At 38.9% G+C, this 16,269-nt stretch overlaps 1 protein-coding gene across 2 annotated transcripts in view; it reads right to left on the reverse strand.

Moving 5' to 3' along the window:
• The window catches only part of hdac11 (histone deacetylase 11), an 80,391-nt gene that overhangs the window by 37,420 nt on the left and 26,702 nt on the right, over positions 1-16,269 (reverse strand). For both annotated transcript variants that reach the window (XM_017692826.2, XM_017692827.2), the window contains 2 exons: positions 9,923-9,999; positions 8,996-9,058 (listed from right to left, as the gene is read on the reverse strand). In XM_017692826.2, the coding sequence (XP_017548315.1) occupies positions 8,996-9,058; positions 9,923-9,999 (140 nt within the window). The remainder of the gene's footprint in view (positions 1-8,995; positions 9,059-9,922; positions 10,000-16,269) is intronic.

Below are 16,269 nucleotides of genomic sequence, written 5' to 3' on the forward strand. Positions count from 1 at the left end.
TACTTTTTTACATGACTGTATATATGTCACAGTGCATTGTAAGCTGTCTAGTGCAGCTTTAAGACAGAAGAGATTTACATACTTCTCATTCAATATATACATTCAATATACACTGATAAAGCCAACATGGTGAAAATTCTGGCCACATAATTAAACGTATATTTCCAAAACTAAAACTCACAAAAGTAGCCTAAGCAAAAACACAAACAAAACAGTTGACTGTAATGCAGTAAATAAATGGATCTTTTGTTTCTGGTATAGTACTAGTATAGTTGCATAGTATAGTACCACTGTTTAGTATTAGTATAGTTATACAGCACAGTATAGTACCACTGTTCAGTATTAGTATAGTTATACAGCATAGCACCACTGTATATTACAAGTATAATTTTATTCTTTAGCACCACTGTATAGTACTAGTATAAAGTATAGTGTCACTGTATAGTGGCATAGTATAGTACCACTGTATACTAATGGTATAATTGTATAGTACAGTACCACTGTACAGTACTAGTATAGCTATATAGTATCATACTTCTGTATAGTACTAGTGTAGTTATATAGTACAGCGCCACTGCATAGTACCAGCCTTGTGATATAGTAAAGTATTGTACCACTGTACAGTTAGTACAGTGATATAATTTAGCACCACTGCATAGTATTATTATTTCAGTTAGTGTAATTATATATTGTGGAATAATACCACTGCATGGTATTTTATTTATTTTAGTTAGTTACTTAATTACTTAGTGCTGTCAAACAAGTCCTAACTCCTGGCAACCATATGGATGTTTCTCTTCTGTGTGAGTCTTTAGGGCTTCTTAAAGGTTCTTGATGACACCTCTATTGCGTCCATCCATCTTATTGCTCTTCGTTACCTTAATTTTTACAAATTTTTACAAAATCTTTTACAATTAATTGGTCCTTTTCTTAATACATCCAAAATGTAACAGAGTACAAGTATGGGAAATGCGTATTCAGAATACAGAATATCTGTATTCAGTCCATGTTACCTTTTGTAAAAGCAGTATTCTAAATACAATCAGCTTTTAAGGAGAATGCGTTTAGAGCATCCACTAAATAAAAAAAATGTCTTCAAAAGAAACAACATCCATGTTTGTTTATTAGCTATTTTAGATTCAGCACATGGTGTGCAGCAAACATGCTTAATAGGCAGCTTTTGAAGAGGATCTTATTCAATGACTTCTTAACAAACATTGCTGTTCCTACTGAAGCCTGAGTAGACTGATAAACCGATGTGATGAGTTCTTTTGAGGGATGGTCAACCTAATAATCTTCTCAGTAGTGGAAATGTTTGTGAGTGATAAGTTTATCCTCTGTGTTGTACTGTGCTTTTGCTTGGGGGATTATGGGAGTAACTGTGGACTGAAGCAGGCAGAGAGGAAAAAAATTTAAATAGTTTTTGAAACTTAATTTAAATAAGCATGTTTTTATGAAACAAATTAACAGAATAAGTACATGAAAGATCAGTAATAGCAAGGAATGTGCCTTACTAAGATCATATTAGTATAGTTATGCAGTATACTACAGTACCATTGTACACTATTAGTGTTTACAGTAATCACTTTATTTACAATATTAATTTTCTAGTTTTGACTTTGCCATCTCTGTTGATTAGATGTGTTCAAAATTCTAACAGGTGCTGTAAGTTTTCATTGATAGACAGCATGACGCTGTGCCACGCTCAGCAGAGATGAAATGTTTGCCCTGGTGTGTGTGTGTGTGTGTGTGATTGTTGCTGATTGCCTGTTTAAGAGCCGTCTGTTTCCCTCGGTGCCACATACAGTGACTGTGGAACACTGACAGAGGTCTTGCCTTTCATCTCTGTTTCTCTCTCTCTCCTGCTCTATCTTTGTCTCTTTCTCCTGTATGTCTGTCTTTTTTCTCTCGATACTTCTCTCTCAATCCCTTTATCCCCATCATTCCACTCTGCATCTCTCTCACCTTTCTCCCCATTTCTCTTCCTATCTTCTTTCTTCCTCTATATCTCTTTCTCTCCTTTTTCCTCCATCACTTTCTCTCTGTCCCCTTTCCCCACCCATCTGTGTCTTTCTCAATCCCCTTGCTCAGCTTTATTGGTCCTAAACTTTGAAACAGAAACATTGTTCTTTCATCTTTCTGTCTGTCTGCCTGTCTCTCTCTCTCTCTCATCTCCCCTTTCTTCCCGCTCTCTTCACCTTAATTCATCCTGAACTTTGGAAATTAAAGTGTTCTCATTCTTTATCTTTCTCTTTTCTACACCGCTTCTTTCCAGCTCTCTCTCTCTCACCATCTACCTCTCCATCAACCCCCCCCTTTATTTTTGCTCTCTCCCTCTCTCCACCCATTATCTCTTTCTGTCTCTCTCTCTCTCTCCCCTTTCTTCTCATCTCCCCTTTCTCTTCGTCCTTTTATTCGTCCTGAACTTTAGAAAAGAAGTTCTCTTCTTTCATCTCTCTCTCTTTCTCTCTCTCTCTCTCTCTCTCTCTCTCTCTCTCTGCTCACCTTCACTTGTCCTGGACTCCAGTGTAAAGCTTTAAAGCCCCTCAGGTGAGTCTCATAAGGGCTTAATCACTGCTCGGTGACTTCAGGTGATACGCTGGACTATAAATGAACAGCAGCACTGGAGGCAGTGAGGTGGGGACTGTTTTTGAAGGATAATGTAATAACAGACGAGTGAAATCAATCTGCTGTTCCAGTCCAGTTTGGAAGGACAACCTGTACGACATTAAAGTCCAGCAGGGAAAGTGCGCAGACTGTCATGTTCTATTACTAACCGATATGAATGACTCTGAAATAAATGTCTGTTTCTGTAAGAGACATTTGCGAGATGATACCTACAAAGATTTTCATTCTCAGCTTTGTGTGAGTCAGCAGGAATTGCAGATTGCATGCACGCACGCACGCACACACACAATCCCTGTTCATGAAACATTGATGAAATAGAAACGGAACACAGATAGATGGGCAGATGATGTTACTGTATGTTAGGAATTAGCCAGCAGCTTCAAATTGTCCTTGATGTATAACTGTAATAACAATATAAAAATGTTCATTTTTTATCTTTATAATATGGTAATTGGCAGTTAATTCCAGATACTGTCATGCTGTAAATTTGTTTATCTGATATATGCCAAGATTTAAATATTATTTACAAGAAAAACGCACCTCTGATGACATGAATATTAGCAATATTAGATCTGGGGAGTCACCTTCAACTGATTACACTAACAGTGCACACAGGAAAGCTAATAGATGCAAACTAATGAATGCAATAGGAAAGTGGAAAGCTACAGCCTCCTCAAAACAAGACATGATATGTACATTGGTCTGAGAACAAGAGGCTACAATCACAAGGGATGAAGCTCTATATATATATATATATATATATATATATGTATACATACATATATATATACACTGCTCAAAAAAATAAAAGCAACACTCAAATAACACATCCTAGATCTGAATGAATGAAATATTCTCATTGAATATTTTGTTCTGTACAAAGTTGAATGTGCTGACAACAAAATCACACAAAAATCATCAATGGAAATCAAATTTATTAACCAATGGAGGCCTGGATTTGGAGTCACACAAAATTAAAGTGGAAAAACACACGACAGGCTGATCCAACTTTATGTAATGTCCTTAAAACAAGTCAAAATGAGGCTCAGTATTGTGTGTGGCCTCCACGTGCCTGTATGACCTCCCTACAACGCCTGGGCATGCTCCTGATGAGGTGGCGGATGGTCTCCTGAGGGATCTTCTCCCAGACCTGGACTAAAGCATCCGCCAACTGGTGGATGGAGCGAGACATGATGTCCCAGATGTGCTCAATCGGATTCAGGTCTGGGGAACGGGCGGGCCAGTCCATAGCTTCAATGCCTTCATCTTGCAGGAACTTCTGACACACTCCAGCCACATGAGGTCTAGCATTGTCGTGCATTAGGAGGAACCCAGGGCCAACCGCACCAGCATATAGTCTCACAAGGGGTCTGAGGATCTCATCTCGGTACCTAATGGCAGTCAGGCTACCTCTGGCGAGCACATGGAGGGCTGTGCGGCCCTCCAAAGAAATGCCACCCCACACCATTACTGACCCACTGCCAAACCAGTCATGCTGAAGGATGTTGCAGGCAGCAGATCGCTCTCCACGGCGTCTCCAGACTCTGTCACGTCTGTCACATGTGCTCAGTGTGAACCTGCTTTCATCTGTCAAGAGCACAGGGCGCCAGTGGCGAATTTGCCAATTCTGGTGTTCTCTGGCAAATGCCAAGCGTCCTGCACAGTGTTGGGCTGTGAGCACAACCCCCATCTGTGGACATCGGGCCCTCATACCATCCTCATGGAGTCGGTTTCTAACCGTTTGTGCAGACACATGCACATTTGTGGCCTGCTGGAGGTCTGCAGGGCTCTGGCAGTGCTCCTCCTGTTCCTCCTTGCACAAAGGCAGAGGTAGTGGTCCTGCTGCTGGGTTGTTGCCCTCCTACGGCCTCCTCCACGTCTCCTGGTGTACTGGCCTGTCTCCTGGTAGCTCCTCCAGCCTCTGGACACTACGGTGACAGACACAGCAAACCTTCTTGCCACAGCTCGCATTGATGTGCCATCCTGGATGAGCTGCACTACGTGAGCCACTTGTGTGGGTTGTAGAGTCTCTCATGCTACCACGAGTGTAAAAGCACCACCAACATTCAAAAAGTGACCAAAACATCAGCCAGAAAGCAGAAAGGTACTGAGAAGTGGTCTGTGGTCCCCACCTGCAGAACCACTCATTTATTGAGTGTGTCTTGCTAATTGCCAATGATTTCCACCTGTTGTCTATTCCAGTGGCACAACAGCTGTGAAATTGATTGTCAATCAGTTTTGCTTCCTAAGTGGACAGTTGGATTTCACAGAAGTTTGATTTACTTGGAGTTATATTGTGTTGTTTAAGTGTTCCCTTTATTTTTTTGAGCAGTGTATATATATATACAGCACCCTCCATGATTATTGGCACCCCTCATTTAGGTGTGTTAAAAGCCGTAAAATAAATTACATTTTTATTTCAGAAGCATAATCTCACACTGAAAATTGTCAAAAAATGTAACCTTTAACTCAAGTCAATTTAAAATAAGAAAAAAATTGACTAAGAAATCATAATTTTTCATAAAATCCCCTGTTCCACAATTATTGGCACCCCCAACAATTCCTAGAAAACAAATGTAATTGAAGCATTTCTGTCATTTCAACTGTAGTTAGTAAGTTGATCAGAGTATATAGGAACCTTTAATTAGTAATTCATCATGTCCTGTTTTCCTGGGGTATAAATATGATGTGACACAGAGGCCTATTTCTCTTATCCACTCTTCAACATGGGAAAGCCAAGAGAACACACCATTAAAGTAAGGCAGCTGCGTGTCGACCTTCATAAGTCAGGCAACGGCTACAAGAAAATAGCCACTCGCCTACGCCTGCCCATATCTATAGTCAGAGGAATCATCAAGAAGTTTAAAACAACTGGAACAGTGGCAAACAAGCCTGGTTTATCTTGCCACCACACAGAGTGAGGAGGATGGTAAGAGAAGTAAAAAGTTCTCCAAAGCCCACTGCTAGAGAACTGCATCAAAGAGTATCTTGGGGTCACAAAGTCTCCATAACAACCATCAAGTGCTATCTACATGCCAACAAGCTTTTTGGGAAGCTTTTCTCACTTACAAGCATAAACATAAACGTCTGGAGTTTGCTAAGTGGTACTGGGACTTCAACTGGGACCGTGTGCTCAGATGAGACCAAGAAAGAGCTTTTTGGCAACAAACGTCTGGCGTAACAAAACAAAGGGTCTGGCGTAACACAAAAGATGAGTATGCGGAAAAGAACCTCATGCCCACTGTGAAGTATATAGGGGAGCACCGGTGATGCTGTGGGCCTTTTCTCTTCCAAAGGCTCCAGGAACCTTGTTAGGGTGCAATGGCTTCATGAACTCTTTGAAATACCAGGACATTTTAAATCAAAATCTGGTGGCCTCTGCCCGAAAGCTGAAGAAGGGTCATCCCTGGGTCTTTCAGCAAGATAATGACCCTAAACATGTGGCCAAATCTACACAAAAATGGTTCACCTGACACAAAATCAAGCTCCTCCCATGGCCATCACAGTCCCCAGACCTCAACCTAATTGAAAACCTGTGGAGTGAGCTGAAGAGGAGAGTGCATAGGAGAGGACTCAGGACTCTGGATGATTTCGAGAGAGTGTGCAACGAGGAATGGTCAAAGATCCCTCTCTCTGTATTCTCCCATCTTGTGAAATGTTACAGGAGAAGATTAAGTGCTGTCTTGTTGGTAAAAGAGGGTTGTACAAAGTATAGTAAGTAACATCAGGGGTGCCAATAATTGTGGCACAGATGATTTCATGTAAAACAATTATTTTATTAAGGATTTTATCGCCACTGAATAAATGCACTTGAATTAAAGGTTGGATTTTTCTTTTTTGCATTGTTGTCCTATATTACAAAAAAAAAAAAATATATATATATATATATATATATATATATATATATATATATATATTAGAAGGCTAAGATCACATCTTAACGAGGGCTGCCAATAATTGCGGAGGGTGCTGTATATACAGTCGCATGTAAAAATTTGAATACCCCCAGTCAGATTACATGTTTTGTTGAACCTCTACAGATAATGAACATACATTTTACATTTTTTTGCCCATTTTAGTCCAAATTTCCTATGTATTAGCTGAGCTTAACATCTTAGGAAAACCCAAAGCCTCAAATATAACTTTTGCATAAGCCACATTTTATGCTTTATTTTTTATTGTTAAATTTATCAAAAAAAAAAACAGTAGTTGTGCTTTGGAACATGCAGCCACTGTTGCTATCCCTGGAGGTTGGTGATGAAAACTGGAAACTACATTTTCATCCTGCATTCACGTTTTTATGCTTAGGTTTATGCTTAAATACATTATGATGAAGTATAAAGATGTTAACAAAGGCAATGCTTTGGAGTCAAACTAGAACAAATGCTATTAATCATACAAACAAATGTGACTGATTATTTCACTCATTTCACATAATATGACAAACATATATAATATAAAATATATGATATAAACAAATCAACAAAAAGTATTTTTATATTATACTAGTGATGTTTGACTCAAATTAGAACTCGAATTAGAGTAAAATATTCATCCAAAATGTTTATTTAAAGTGAATAAAATCCTGTAGATAGTTTTGCATGTGGAAAGGGCAGACTGCCCCCTGGTGGTTAAATTAAATAGCTAGGCTGGGCCATAGTGATAGCTATGTAGAGAAAGTTTGTCTTTTTCAAAGAGCTTATGAGCTATGCTCAAATGCTGTTTATTTGCGAATGGCAAAGCATGTTTATAAAGCTCTAATGGTTTAATAAGATGTGTGCATTATTTATTGTGAGGATGATAATTTAAAAAAAAAACTGAAGAAGCAGATTAGATGTGCCATTCAGATCTTGTTACTCCAGTTTCAATCTGGCTTTAAGAAGGTTAAAGTCTGAGGTGTAAAACATAAAAAGTCTACACAAATAAGTTATATTTCTCTGGAATACTAATCCAGGTTGATGTAGTCCCAATTTCGACTGGTTTCAGGAGTGCTGCTGAAGTGTGTTAAAGCCTGTAGTTTAAAACTGGTTTCAGGAGTGCTGCTGAAGAAGCCTGCAGTTTAAAATTATTACAGAATTTAAAACATACTTAAATCCTCTATAATATGTGCTTATGAGATGCTTCTGCGGTAGCACTTTGAATTTTGTATTTTTGGGCAGTGTTAGTAGTGTAAACCAAAAGCACAGTGTATTATTTCCTTAAATAACGTGTAATAGTTTCAGCATTTGTTTGTACCAATCTATCTATCTATCTATTTTCTAAGCCGCTTCTCCGTCAGGGTCGCGGGGGCGGTGCTGGAGCCTATCCCAGCAGTCCTCGGGCGGAAGGCAGGATACACCCTGGACAGGTCGCCAGTCTGTTTGTACCAATGTGCATGTGAAATAAAAGCATCCACTTATGTACTGTTGCCATGTGCAAAAATGATTTATATTAGTGGCTCAAGCCCCTGGGCATGTGCACTTGAAACCCATGGGACGATCCAGGCCCGTCTGTCAAGTTTTAAACTTGTTACAAACTTGCTCTCCTATCAGATGTGTTTTGCACGTAGTGTGAATTCGGTCTGAAGGCCGTTACACACCGGACATGAGGCAGGAAAACTATATGAAAATACAAAATATTCAAACGCAATATTTTTGCATCAAAAGTCTTTTTTCACACCACGAAAAAATTTGCCATAATACATATCAAAATATATACTGGTACTAGTATTATTATTATTTCTATTCCTATTATTGGTATTATAGATACTGACAATAGTTTTAGTTGGTTAACTGCAAATAAAGCAGTTCCTTTAGGCTGTTAAACTATTACGCTCTAACTTAAATGCACTTCTTCCAAATGATCGTCCTGATGCACCAAAAATGAAAGTTGTGTTTAACAAAACAGCCTGTGAAATTGTCCTGCACTCATTTTTATGATCAGATTTGACCAAATGTAACAAATGTAACTGTGTCTCTACTCATTTATGTCTTATCCAATTGAATTCAACTGTCAGGAAAGACTTTAAGAACACAACTGTTAAATTGTTTTGTGTAACTCCTTTTTTTCTATGATTTAATATACAGCAAGGAATCTTGCCTCATCATCATCATCATAATTACACAATAATTAACCCGCAATTATTATAACGACACACTGAAAACTTGATTAAACATCACCATTAAAAATAATAACCACCCTCAAATGAGGTATAAAGAGAGGATGTTAAACAGTGAGCACAGTGTAGAATGTAATAAGATGCTGCACGGGCAGTGAGAGGCCTGATTGATTACAGTGCTAAACTGGAGGCATTATCTTGTCCACAGTTCCGGCTCCTCTGCAGTGGCACTGACTGACAGTGCGGGTTTGGAAAATGACCGCTGCTCACCTGATGAGCATCCAGATCAATGATAGTCGCCCTGGAGACTCCGTCCACTCTCTCGAACAAGAACTGCAGAGAGAAACAAATGAGGAGGGGATTGGGACTCTGCAGTTTGACGTTAAATAAATGAGAAGTGGGGGGTACAGTAACATGCTAACAATCAGAGATGACAGCCAACACAATTAATGTCTAAGAAATCGGACCCTTTGGAAGAAGCAAGATACACAACTTCCCATCTTAACACATTAATTTACTTGGTTTCTAAAGGATGGCTATGAGGTTCAATGTAATTGGGCGGGCAATATGACAAAAATACATTAAGACACTCTAAAACTGTAATATGTTGTCATGTTATGTAAAACTGTGTGGTGCAGCAGTGCATCCCTAGGCAACACAATTCACAATTTATTATCCTTTTCTCCCCACCAGTGTTTTCTCAATACAATATCCAGCATGCACTATGCAAACACAAAAATACTATTGAGAATCCCACTCACAATGATCATGAAATGTTCCAACTTTTAGAAACAGCATCAGAAGGGGATTTTCATCATCTTTAAACTGGAAAACCTAACTCTAAGGACTACCGTGGTACAACAGTACCACAGATGCCAGTAGGCATGTTTACAATAGATGTAGTGATGGTTACATTTGGTATTTTTAAAGTCCTTAAATAGGCTTTGAAAGTCAATTTATTTTTTCTTAGTCTGCCTTTACAGGAACACCTTATTAAATAGGGAACATGTAGAAATTCAAACAATTAGTAAAAGCAGAACAGAAATAGAAAGAAAATAAGATAATGGCCCATAAACTACTTGTTCTATACGGTTAAGGCAGTTTATAACTTCATCGTCATATTTCCCACCCCAAAGTAAATAAATGCATGGAAATGTAAAGATTCAGGATTTCTGCTTTAGCCATGTTGCGGTTTACCTTGATAGCCAGCGTGATGTCGGCATATGCACAGAAACCCCCTCCCTTGTCGCTGGAGCAATGGTGGAAACCCCCTCCTGAGACAGAAAGACAGTGTTAAGTAAGTGTTAATAGCTATTCACAGCCACAGATGAGTCCCCATTACAAACAGTACAATGAAACAGATGCCATAATTCGATGTAATAATAAAGTATTAACATACATTATAGTCCACTATAATATGGAAATTCTGACCAAAAACATACTTTTGCCCACTACAATAGCAGTGAGAAACTCTCATGGCTGCATGATCCTCATGAATTGTTGAGAAATAATGCTAATGTTAGCTACCAGTAACCTACCAGTATAATATGTCGTTTGTCATGTTTAGTATAATGTAGTGCAGTCTTCCATTTACGGCATTTTGCTGACATTTACATTTACGGCATTTTGCTGACGCTCTTATCCAGAGCGACTTACAATTAGGTCATTTTACACAGGAAGGCAAAGGTGGTGTTAGGAGTCTTGCCCAAGGACCCTTACTGGTATAGTGTAGGGTACTTGCCCTGCTGGGGGATTGAACCCCAGTCTACAGCGTAGAAGGCAAACGTGTTAACCACTACACTAACCAACCACCATCCCTCAGCCTCGTTGGTCTGACAGTAATCAGAACTCAGAATACCCAGCATGCATTATACAAATATGTCACACAATGATTAGCCAGTTGGCAAAGGAAAAATAACAATCCAAACAGACCACCCCCAAGTATCCGCCCCAAAAGCAGCTGTAGTATTCAAAATATTCTTCCACCTTCAAGATACATGTCGGCATGTTTACAGTAGATGTAACTAAGGCTATATTTTTCATTGTTCAATTCAACCATGAACGTAATGTAGTTGCGGTGCTATGTGCTGGCTAAGCTATCCTTGTTAACTCTGATGAGGTAAGCTAGGTACAATTCACAAACTACTTCAGAACAGACTATAACTGCATTCCAAAGCCTTGGCTGCAGCTGAGGTCCGGTAGGTCCTCGGTAGGACTGTCCTATGAAGATACTTCTTTAGTAGCCTATTGGTCACACAAATAGAACAGTCATAAGGAGGCTGTGTGGGGATGTTACCAGAAAGGTCCTGCCTCCTGCAATTGCAAGACAACACTTGTGAGGGAAATGGTGAGGGAAAATGGAGCCCATTGTACTGTGTTTGTTGCTTTTTCATTTGTTTATGGAAATACAATACATGGATGAATGCTTTAATTAATCACTTTACACTTTATATGGTAACAAAGAGGGAATGAGGTACATGAAGAACTTACATTTTAAAACAAACTCTACTTCAACTCTCTACTTGCACTGTTTTTCCACCATTTTCTTGGTGCTGTTCCCTTTTTTCCTTTGCTTCATTCATGCACAGAGAACTGTAGGTAACTGAAGACCTGGAAGGCTACATCTGGTGCTTCCTCAAAATCACTTAGAATGTAGGCTGCATTTCTAGGCTTACTAAGGGTCCTTCACTTTGGAATGGCCTTCTATGACGTAGCCAAGAAAAGCAGCCTAAACATTGGAACACAGTTTATAACACAACAGCCAAAGGAATAGGTGTGGAGGAGGACAGCTAAATATGGGTTGCTATACGATTTAGGGTTATGAAAGGCAAAAGGAGTCATTCACAGAATCAATGTTGTAACAAAACCATGCATCGGCGAAATGGAAAGCCTGTAAGAGAAAAACAAATTTTTCAACTTTAGCACAAGATATTCTAAGAAATGTTGGAATATTTCTTTTGGTATTGTGGACATTTTTAAATGGTGTAAAAATGTAAATAAATAATTGAGGTACCAGGCTTTGATATGAATATAAAGTGTATAGTAAGCAAAATCTGTTTTCCAAAATAGCAACAAAGCCTACACATAGCACCTGGGTGAGTATTCAATAGCCAAATGTTTCAGAGTCCAAGTGACTGAGAGGCTCCCTTTTTTAATTGGCTGCATATTTATCTATTCAGGGAACGGATCCAATATGTCCTTTCCTGACCTGCCATATTTAGTCTCATTATTTGGCCATGTGCACCACTGTCTCCTCTGTGGCAATGGGCTGAGTTTTCATTAGTATTTATTGCTTGTCTGCGCAACCCCGCTCAGCCATTCACGCCTTTCAATTACCACTCGACGTCCTGCAAGGAGACAAGAAAGGAAATCTATGGACACCCGAAGCATGAAAATGAACGTTCTTCTATTGACTATTTAAAATAATGTTTATCAATGCAGATGCAGCAGCTCCATCGGATCCATAATGTGAGGAAGTGGCTGAGCCAGCTATTATGATACAGCGTTTCACTCTCAGCAGTTAGAAATGAGGACGAGTGTGGATTAGCAATGGGTAACACATATCAAGCCGCTGGGGAGAGACAACAGTGGCAGAACACAAGTAGTGAGTGTCCATTTCCATTTTACTACAGCAAGTCATTAAGAAATCTGATAAAGAGAGCTGGATTTTACAACCCCAATTCCAATGAAGTTGGGACGTTGTGTATATAATAAAAACAGATATATAAAAACAGAATATGATGATTTGCAAATCCTTTTCAACCTATATTCAATTGAATACACTACAAAGACAAGATATTTAATGTTTAAACGGATAAACTTTATTATTTTTTGGAAATATTCACTCATTTTGAATTTGATGCCTGCAACACGTTCCAAAGAAGTTGGGACAGGGGCAACAAAAGACTGGGAAAGTTGAGGAATGCTCAAAAAAACACCTGTTTGGAACATTCCACAGTTGAGCAGGTTAATTGGAAACAGGTGAGTGTCATGACTGGGTATAAAGGGAGCATCCCTGAAAGGCTCAGTCGTTCACAAGCAAGGATGGGGCGAGGTTCACCACTCTGTGAACAACTGTGTGAGCAAATAGTCCAATAGTTTAAGAACAACGTTTCTCAATGTGCAATTTCAAGGAATTTAGGGATTTCATCATCTACAGTCCATAATATCATCAAAAGATTCAGAGAATCTGGAGAAATCTTTGCAAGTAAGCGGCAAGGCAGAAAACCAACATTGAATGCCCGTGACCATCGATCCCTCACTGCATTAAAAACCAACATCATTCTGTAACGGATATTACCACATGGGCTCAGGAACACTTCAGAAAACCACTGTCAGTGATCACAGTTCATCGCTCCATCTACAAGTGCAAGTTAAAACTCTGCCATGCAAAGTGAAAGCCATATATCAACAACACCCAGAAACGCCGCCGGCTTCTCTGGGCCCGAGCTCATCTGAGATGGACTGACGCAAAGTGGAAAAGTGTCCTGTGGTCTGACGAGTCCACATTTCAAATAGTTTTTTCAAATTGTTTTGGCTTCGTAGTAAAAGAGTCCGGGTACTAGACTGGCCTGCCTGCAGTCCAGACCTGTCTCCCATTGAAAATGTGTGGAGCATTATGAAGTGCAAAATATGACAACAGAGACCCCGGACTGTTGAGTAACTAAAGTTGTACATCAAGCAAGAATGGGAAAGAATTCCACCTTCAAAGCTTTAGTGTCCTCAGTTCCCAAATGCTTATTGAGTGTTGTTAAAAGGAAAGGTGATGTAACACAGTGGTAAACACGCCCCTGTCCCAACTTCTTTGGAACGTGTTGCAGGCATCAAATTCAAAATGAATAATATTTGCAAAAAACAATAAAGTTTATCCATTTGAACATTAAATATCTGGTCTTTGTAGTGTATTCAATTGAATATAGGTTGAAAAGGATTAGCAAATCATCGTATTCTGTTTTTATTTATGTTTTACACAACGTCCCAACTTCATTGGAATTGGGGTTGTAGCTCAGTGATCAGATTTCTCAGTGCATGTAGACTCTCAATCAGATTTCTTTCAGATTCCTCAGTTTCCGCATGTGTGAAAACAGCAGTACTCAAACTAAGCATGCAGCGCTGCCGCGGCATGAAGTTTGAGTTTTACATTATGTTTACGTCTTCTTCTCTGAGTTTACTGGCTGGTTGCAAATCCGATTACTGCCTGACTCATGTAGACCCTGTGTTTCTCCATTATCTGATTAAGTGCATGTAAACATGTTCATCAGATCACAGAGAAAATCTGATTTTCTGCTGTCATCGGATTATTAAGTGCATGTAAACCCACTGTAACCAATGACGCTCTGAAGCAGTATGTGTGAATAAGCTTTATTGTTGCTTTTAAGACCAGTGAAGAACCATGACTATTAAAACTAGAGACAATAACTGTCAAAACTCAATCAAAAGTCTTAGAAAAAGAGGAGAAAAATGAGGCAAACTTCTGCTAGCATCGAGATGCTGATAAGGCTGCACTCGTGTTCAGTCAGTGACATATCTGGGGATTCCAGAAGGCCTTTTTTCTCATGAAATCGGTCCCACCTATTGAACATCAAAACGTGACTGGTTGATTTCTCTATCACGTCGCAATTATTCTGGTAGTTAATCTAACATGTTAGCCCATCTCTTCAGCTCTTGAAGTCTAACCAATAGGAAAGCTTGCTTAGCTATATCTACTTAGATAACAAAGAGAAAAGTAATCCCTGACTGGCAAGTTTTCCCACTAGGTGTTTCAATAATTTACCCCTTTCAATAATCAATTTCAATAATTTACCCCTTTCATTTCCATCCACAACTTAACTGTAATACTCGCACATTTTAAATATCTGTATGATTCTATTCTAAAAAAAATTATTCTAAAATAAACAAAAAAATTACAGACCTGTAATTTTAATTCACTGAAGGCCTAGAAGGTCCCCTCTTTAAACTACATTTAAAATGACAATTTACTAATCTGTGATGGTCTTGTTGGCCTAGTGGTTGTCGAGCAGCTCCAGCTCTGTCTTAATGGAGGCTACTATTAATGATAAGGTTTTTATCTGATTAAAAAAAAGAAGCTAAAAATGGATTTCATTATCTATTTCAGGTGGTTAGGAATTTTTCTACAATATTACGCTTCTTACAATGTTACGCGAGGGCTATGCAGCACCATGATGGCAGCGTACACTCTGTGGTGTTTTCGCCATCACAGCCATAAGCGCACATTTTTTTCCAAACTACAACAAAGCAATAGCAAGATTACTCACGCATTAATGAGAACACAGGCTTATACAAACCCAACAACCAGTGCAATGTGTTCACGCTTCAAAAAAGCAAAACATTTATCTCAGTAAAGATGACAAATTAAAATGGAACAACTGGAAGGTACAAAATAAAATCATAAGCAAACAGTAAACTGAAAAATCCAACCTGTCATGTGTTCTAAGGTAATGCACACTGATTATGCAAGTATGGATTTTGTTTTTCCCACTTTCATTTCACATTATGCCTTACCTCGAATGACTATGCACAGAGGTAGACAGTTCTATGCTATTGAAAAGGATGATGCCACTCTTTTCTTTAACTTGGGTGGATCTGTAAAAGATCTCACTTTTACAGATCCCCCAGGCACATCTTTTGAATATCTGAGGCTTCTTATTCAGAGTACATTCAAAGGAACCCTAGCTCACTGCTAAAACCTGAAAGCTTTAGCTTTGGCAGATAGTGGAATGGTTGCTAAGCAGTGGCTAGAGGAGAAGACAAAGCGGCGTTCAGCAAAGACGTCAAGAGCATCTGGATTATGATTAGCTGTAACACAATGACAAATATGAAGTTCATTTCTTTGCTCTGCTGCTAGAAGAGTTCCCACAGCGAGTGAAAACAGCTGTTTGGATTTTCTCCTAATTGCCAGCGGAAGCCTCCTAGCAGTTAGGACCCCTGGGCCATAAAACCCATGGGATGATCCGGGCCTGGCTGTCGAGTTTTAAACTTGTTACAGAATTGTTTAATTAGAAAAGTATAAAGAGCTCATATTCCCACAAAGAGTTTTTTGTGAGCTGAGCTGGAGGCAGCGTGGATTGGACACATCAGACGTGTGTTGCATCTAGTGTGAAATTGGTCTGAGGCTGAACTTTGACATGCATATCCCTTGAGCAAGCAAAAATTTGAGCAAGTTTCCCAAAAGAATCTGTAATAGAAAATCCTAAAATGATAAGCAATTTAGTGTACTTTATATTCTATATATTATGTTCTGTACTATATATATCTATTTAGAAATTTCTGCCTCGAGATTTCAACACTGCCTTTAACAAAGAAGGTATTCTCGCTATTCAATTATTATAATTTAATTCTTGATTTTATAGAGATTCATCCACAGTTCTAAGCATCATTCCAGATAAATTTAACACTTATTTCTTCATTTTCAGTTTCCTACTCTTTTAAACCTGTGAAGGCACATAGTACCAGCAACTTAGCATCGTTTTATGCATTTATCTGTAACAAAATGGGTTTTATTTTAATGAAAATATTTCAAACTT

The sequence above is a fragment of the Pygocentrus nattereri genome, chromosome 21 (assembly GCF_015220715.1).
Source record: "Pygocentrus nattereri isolate fPygNat1 chromosome 21, fPygNat1.pri, whole genome shotgun sequence".
Classification (NCBI taxonomy): Eukaryota; Metazoa; Chordata; class Actinopteri; order Characiformes; family Serrasalmidae; genus Pygocentrus; species Pygocentrus nattereri.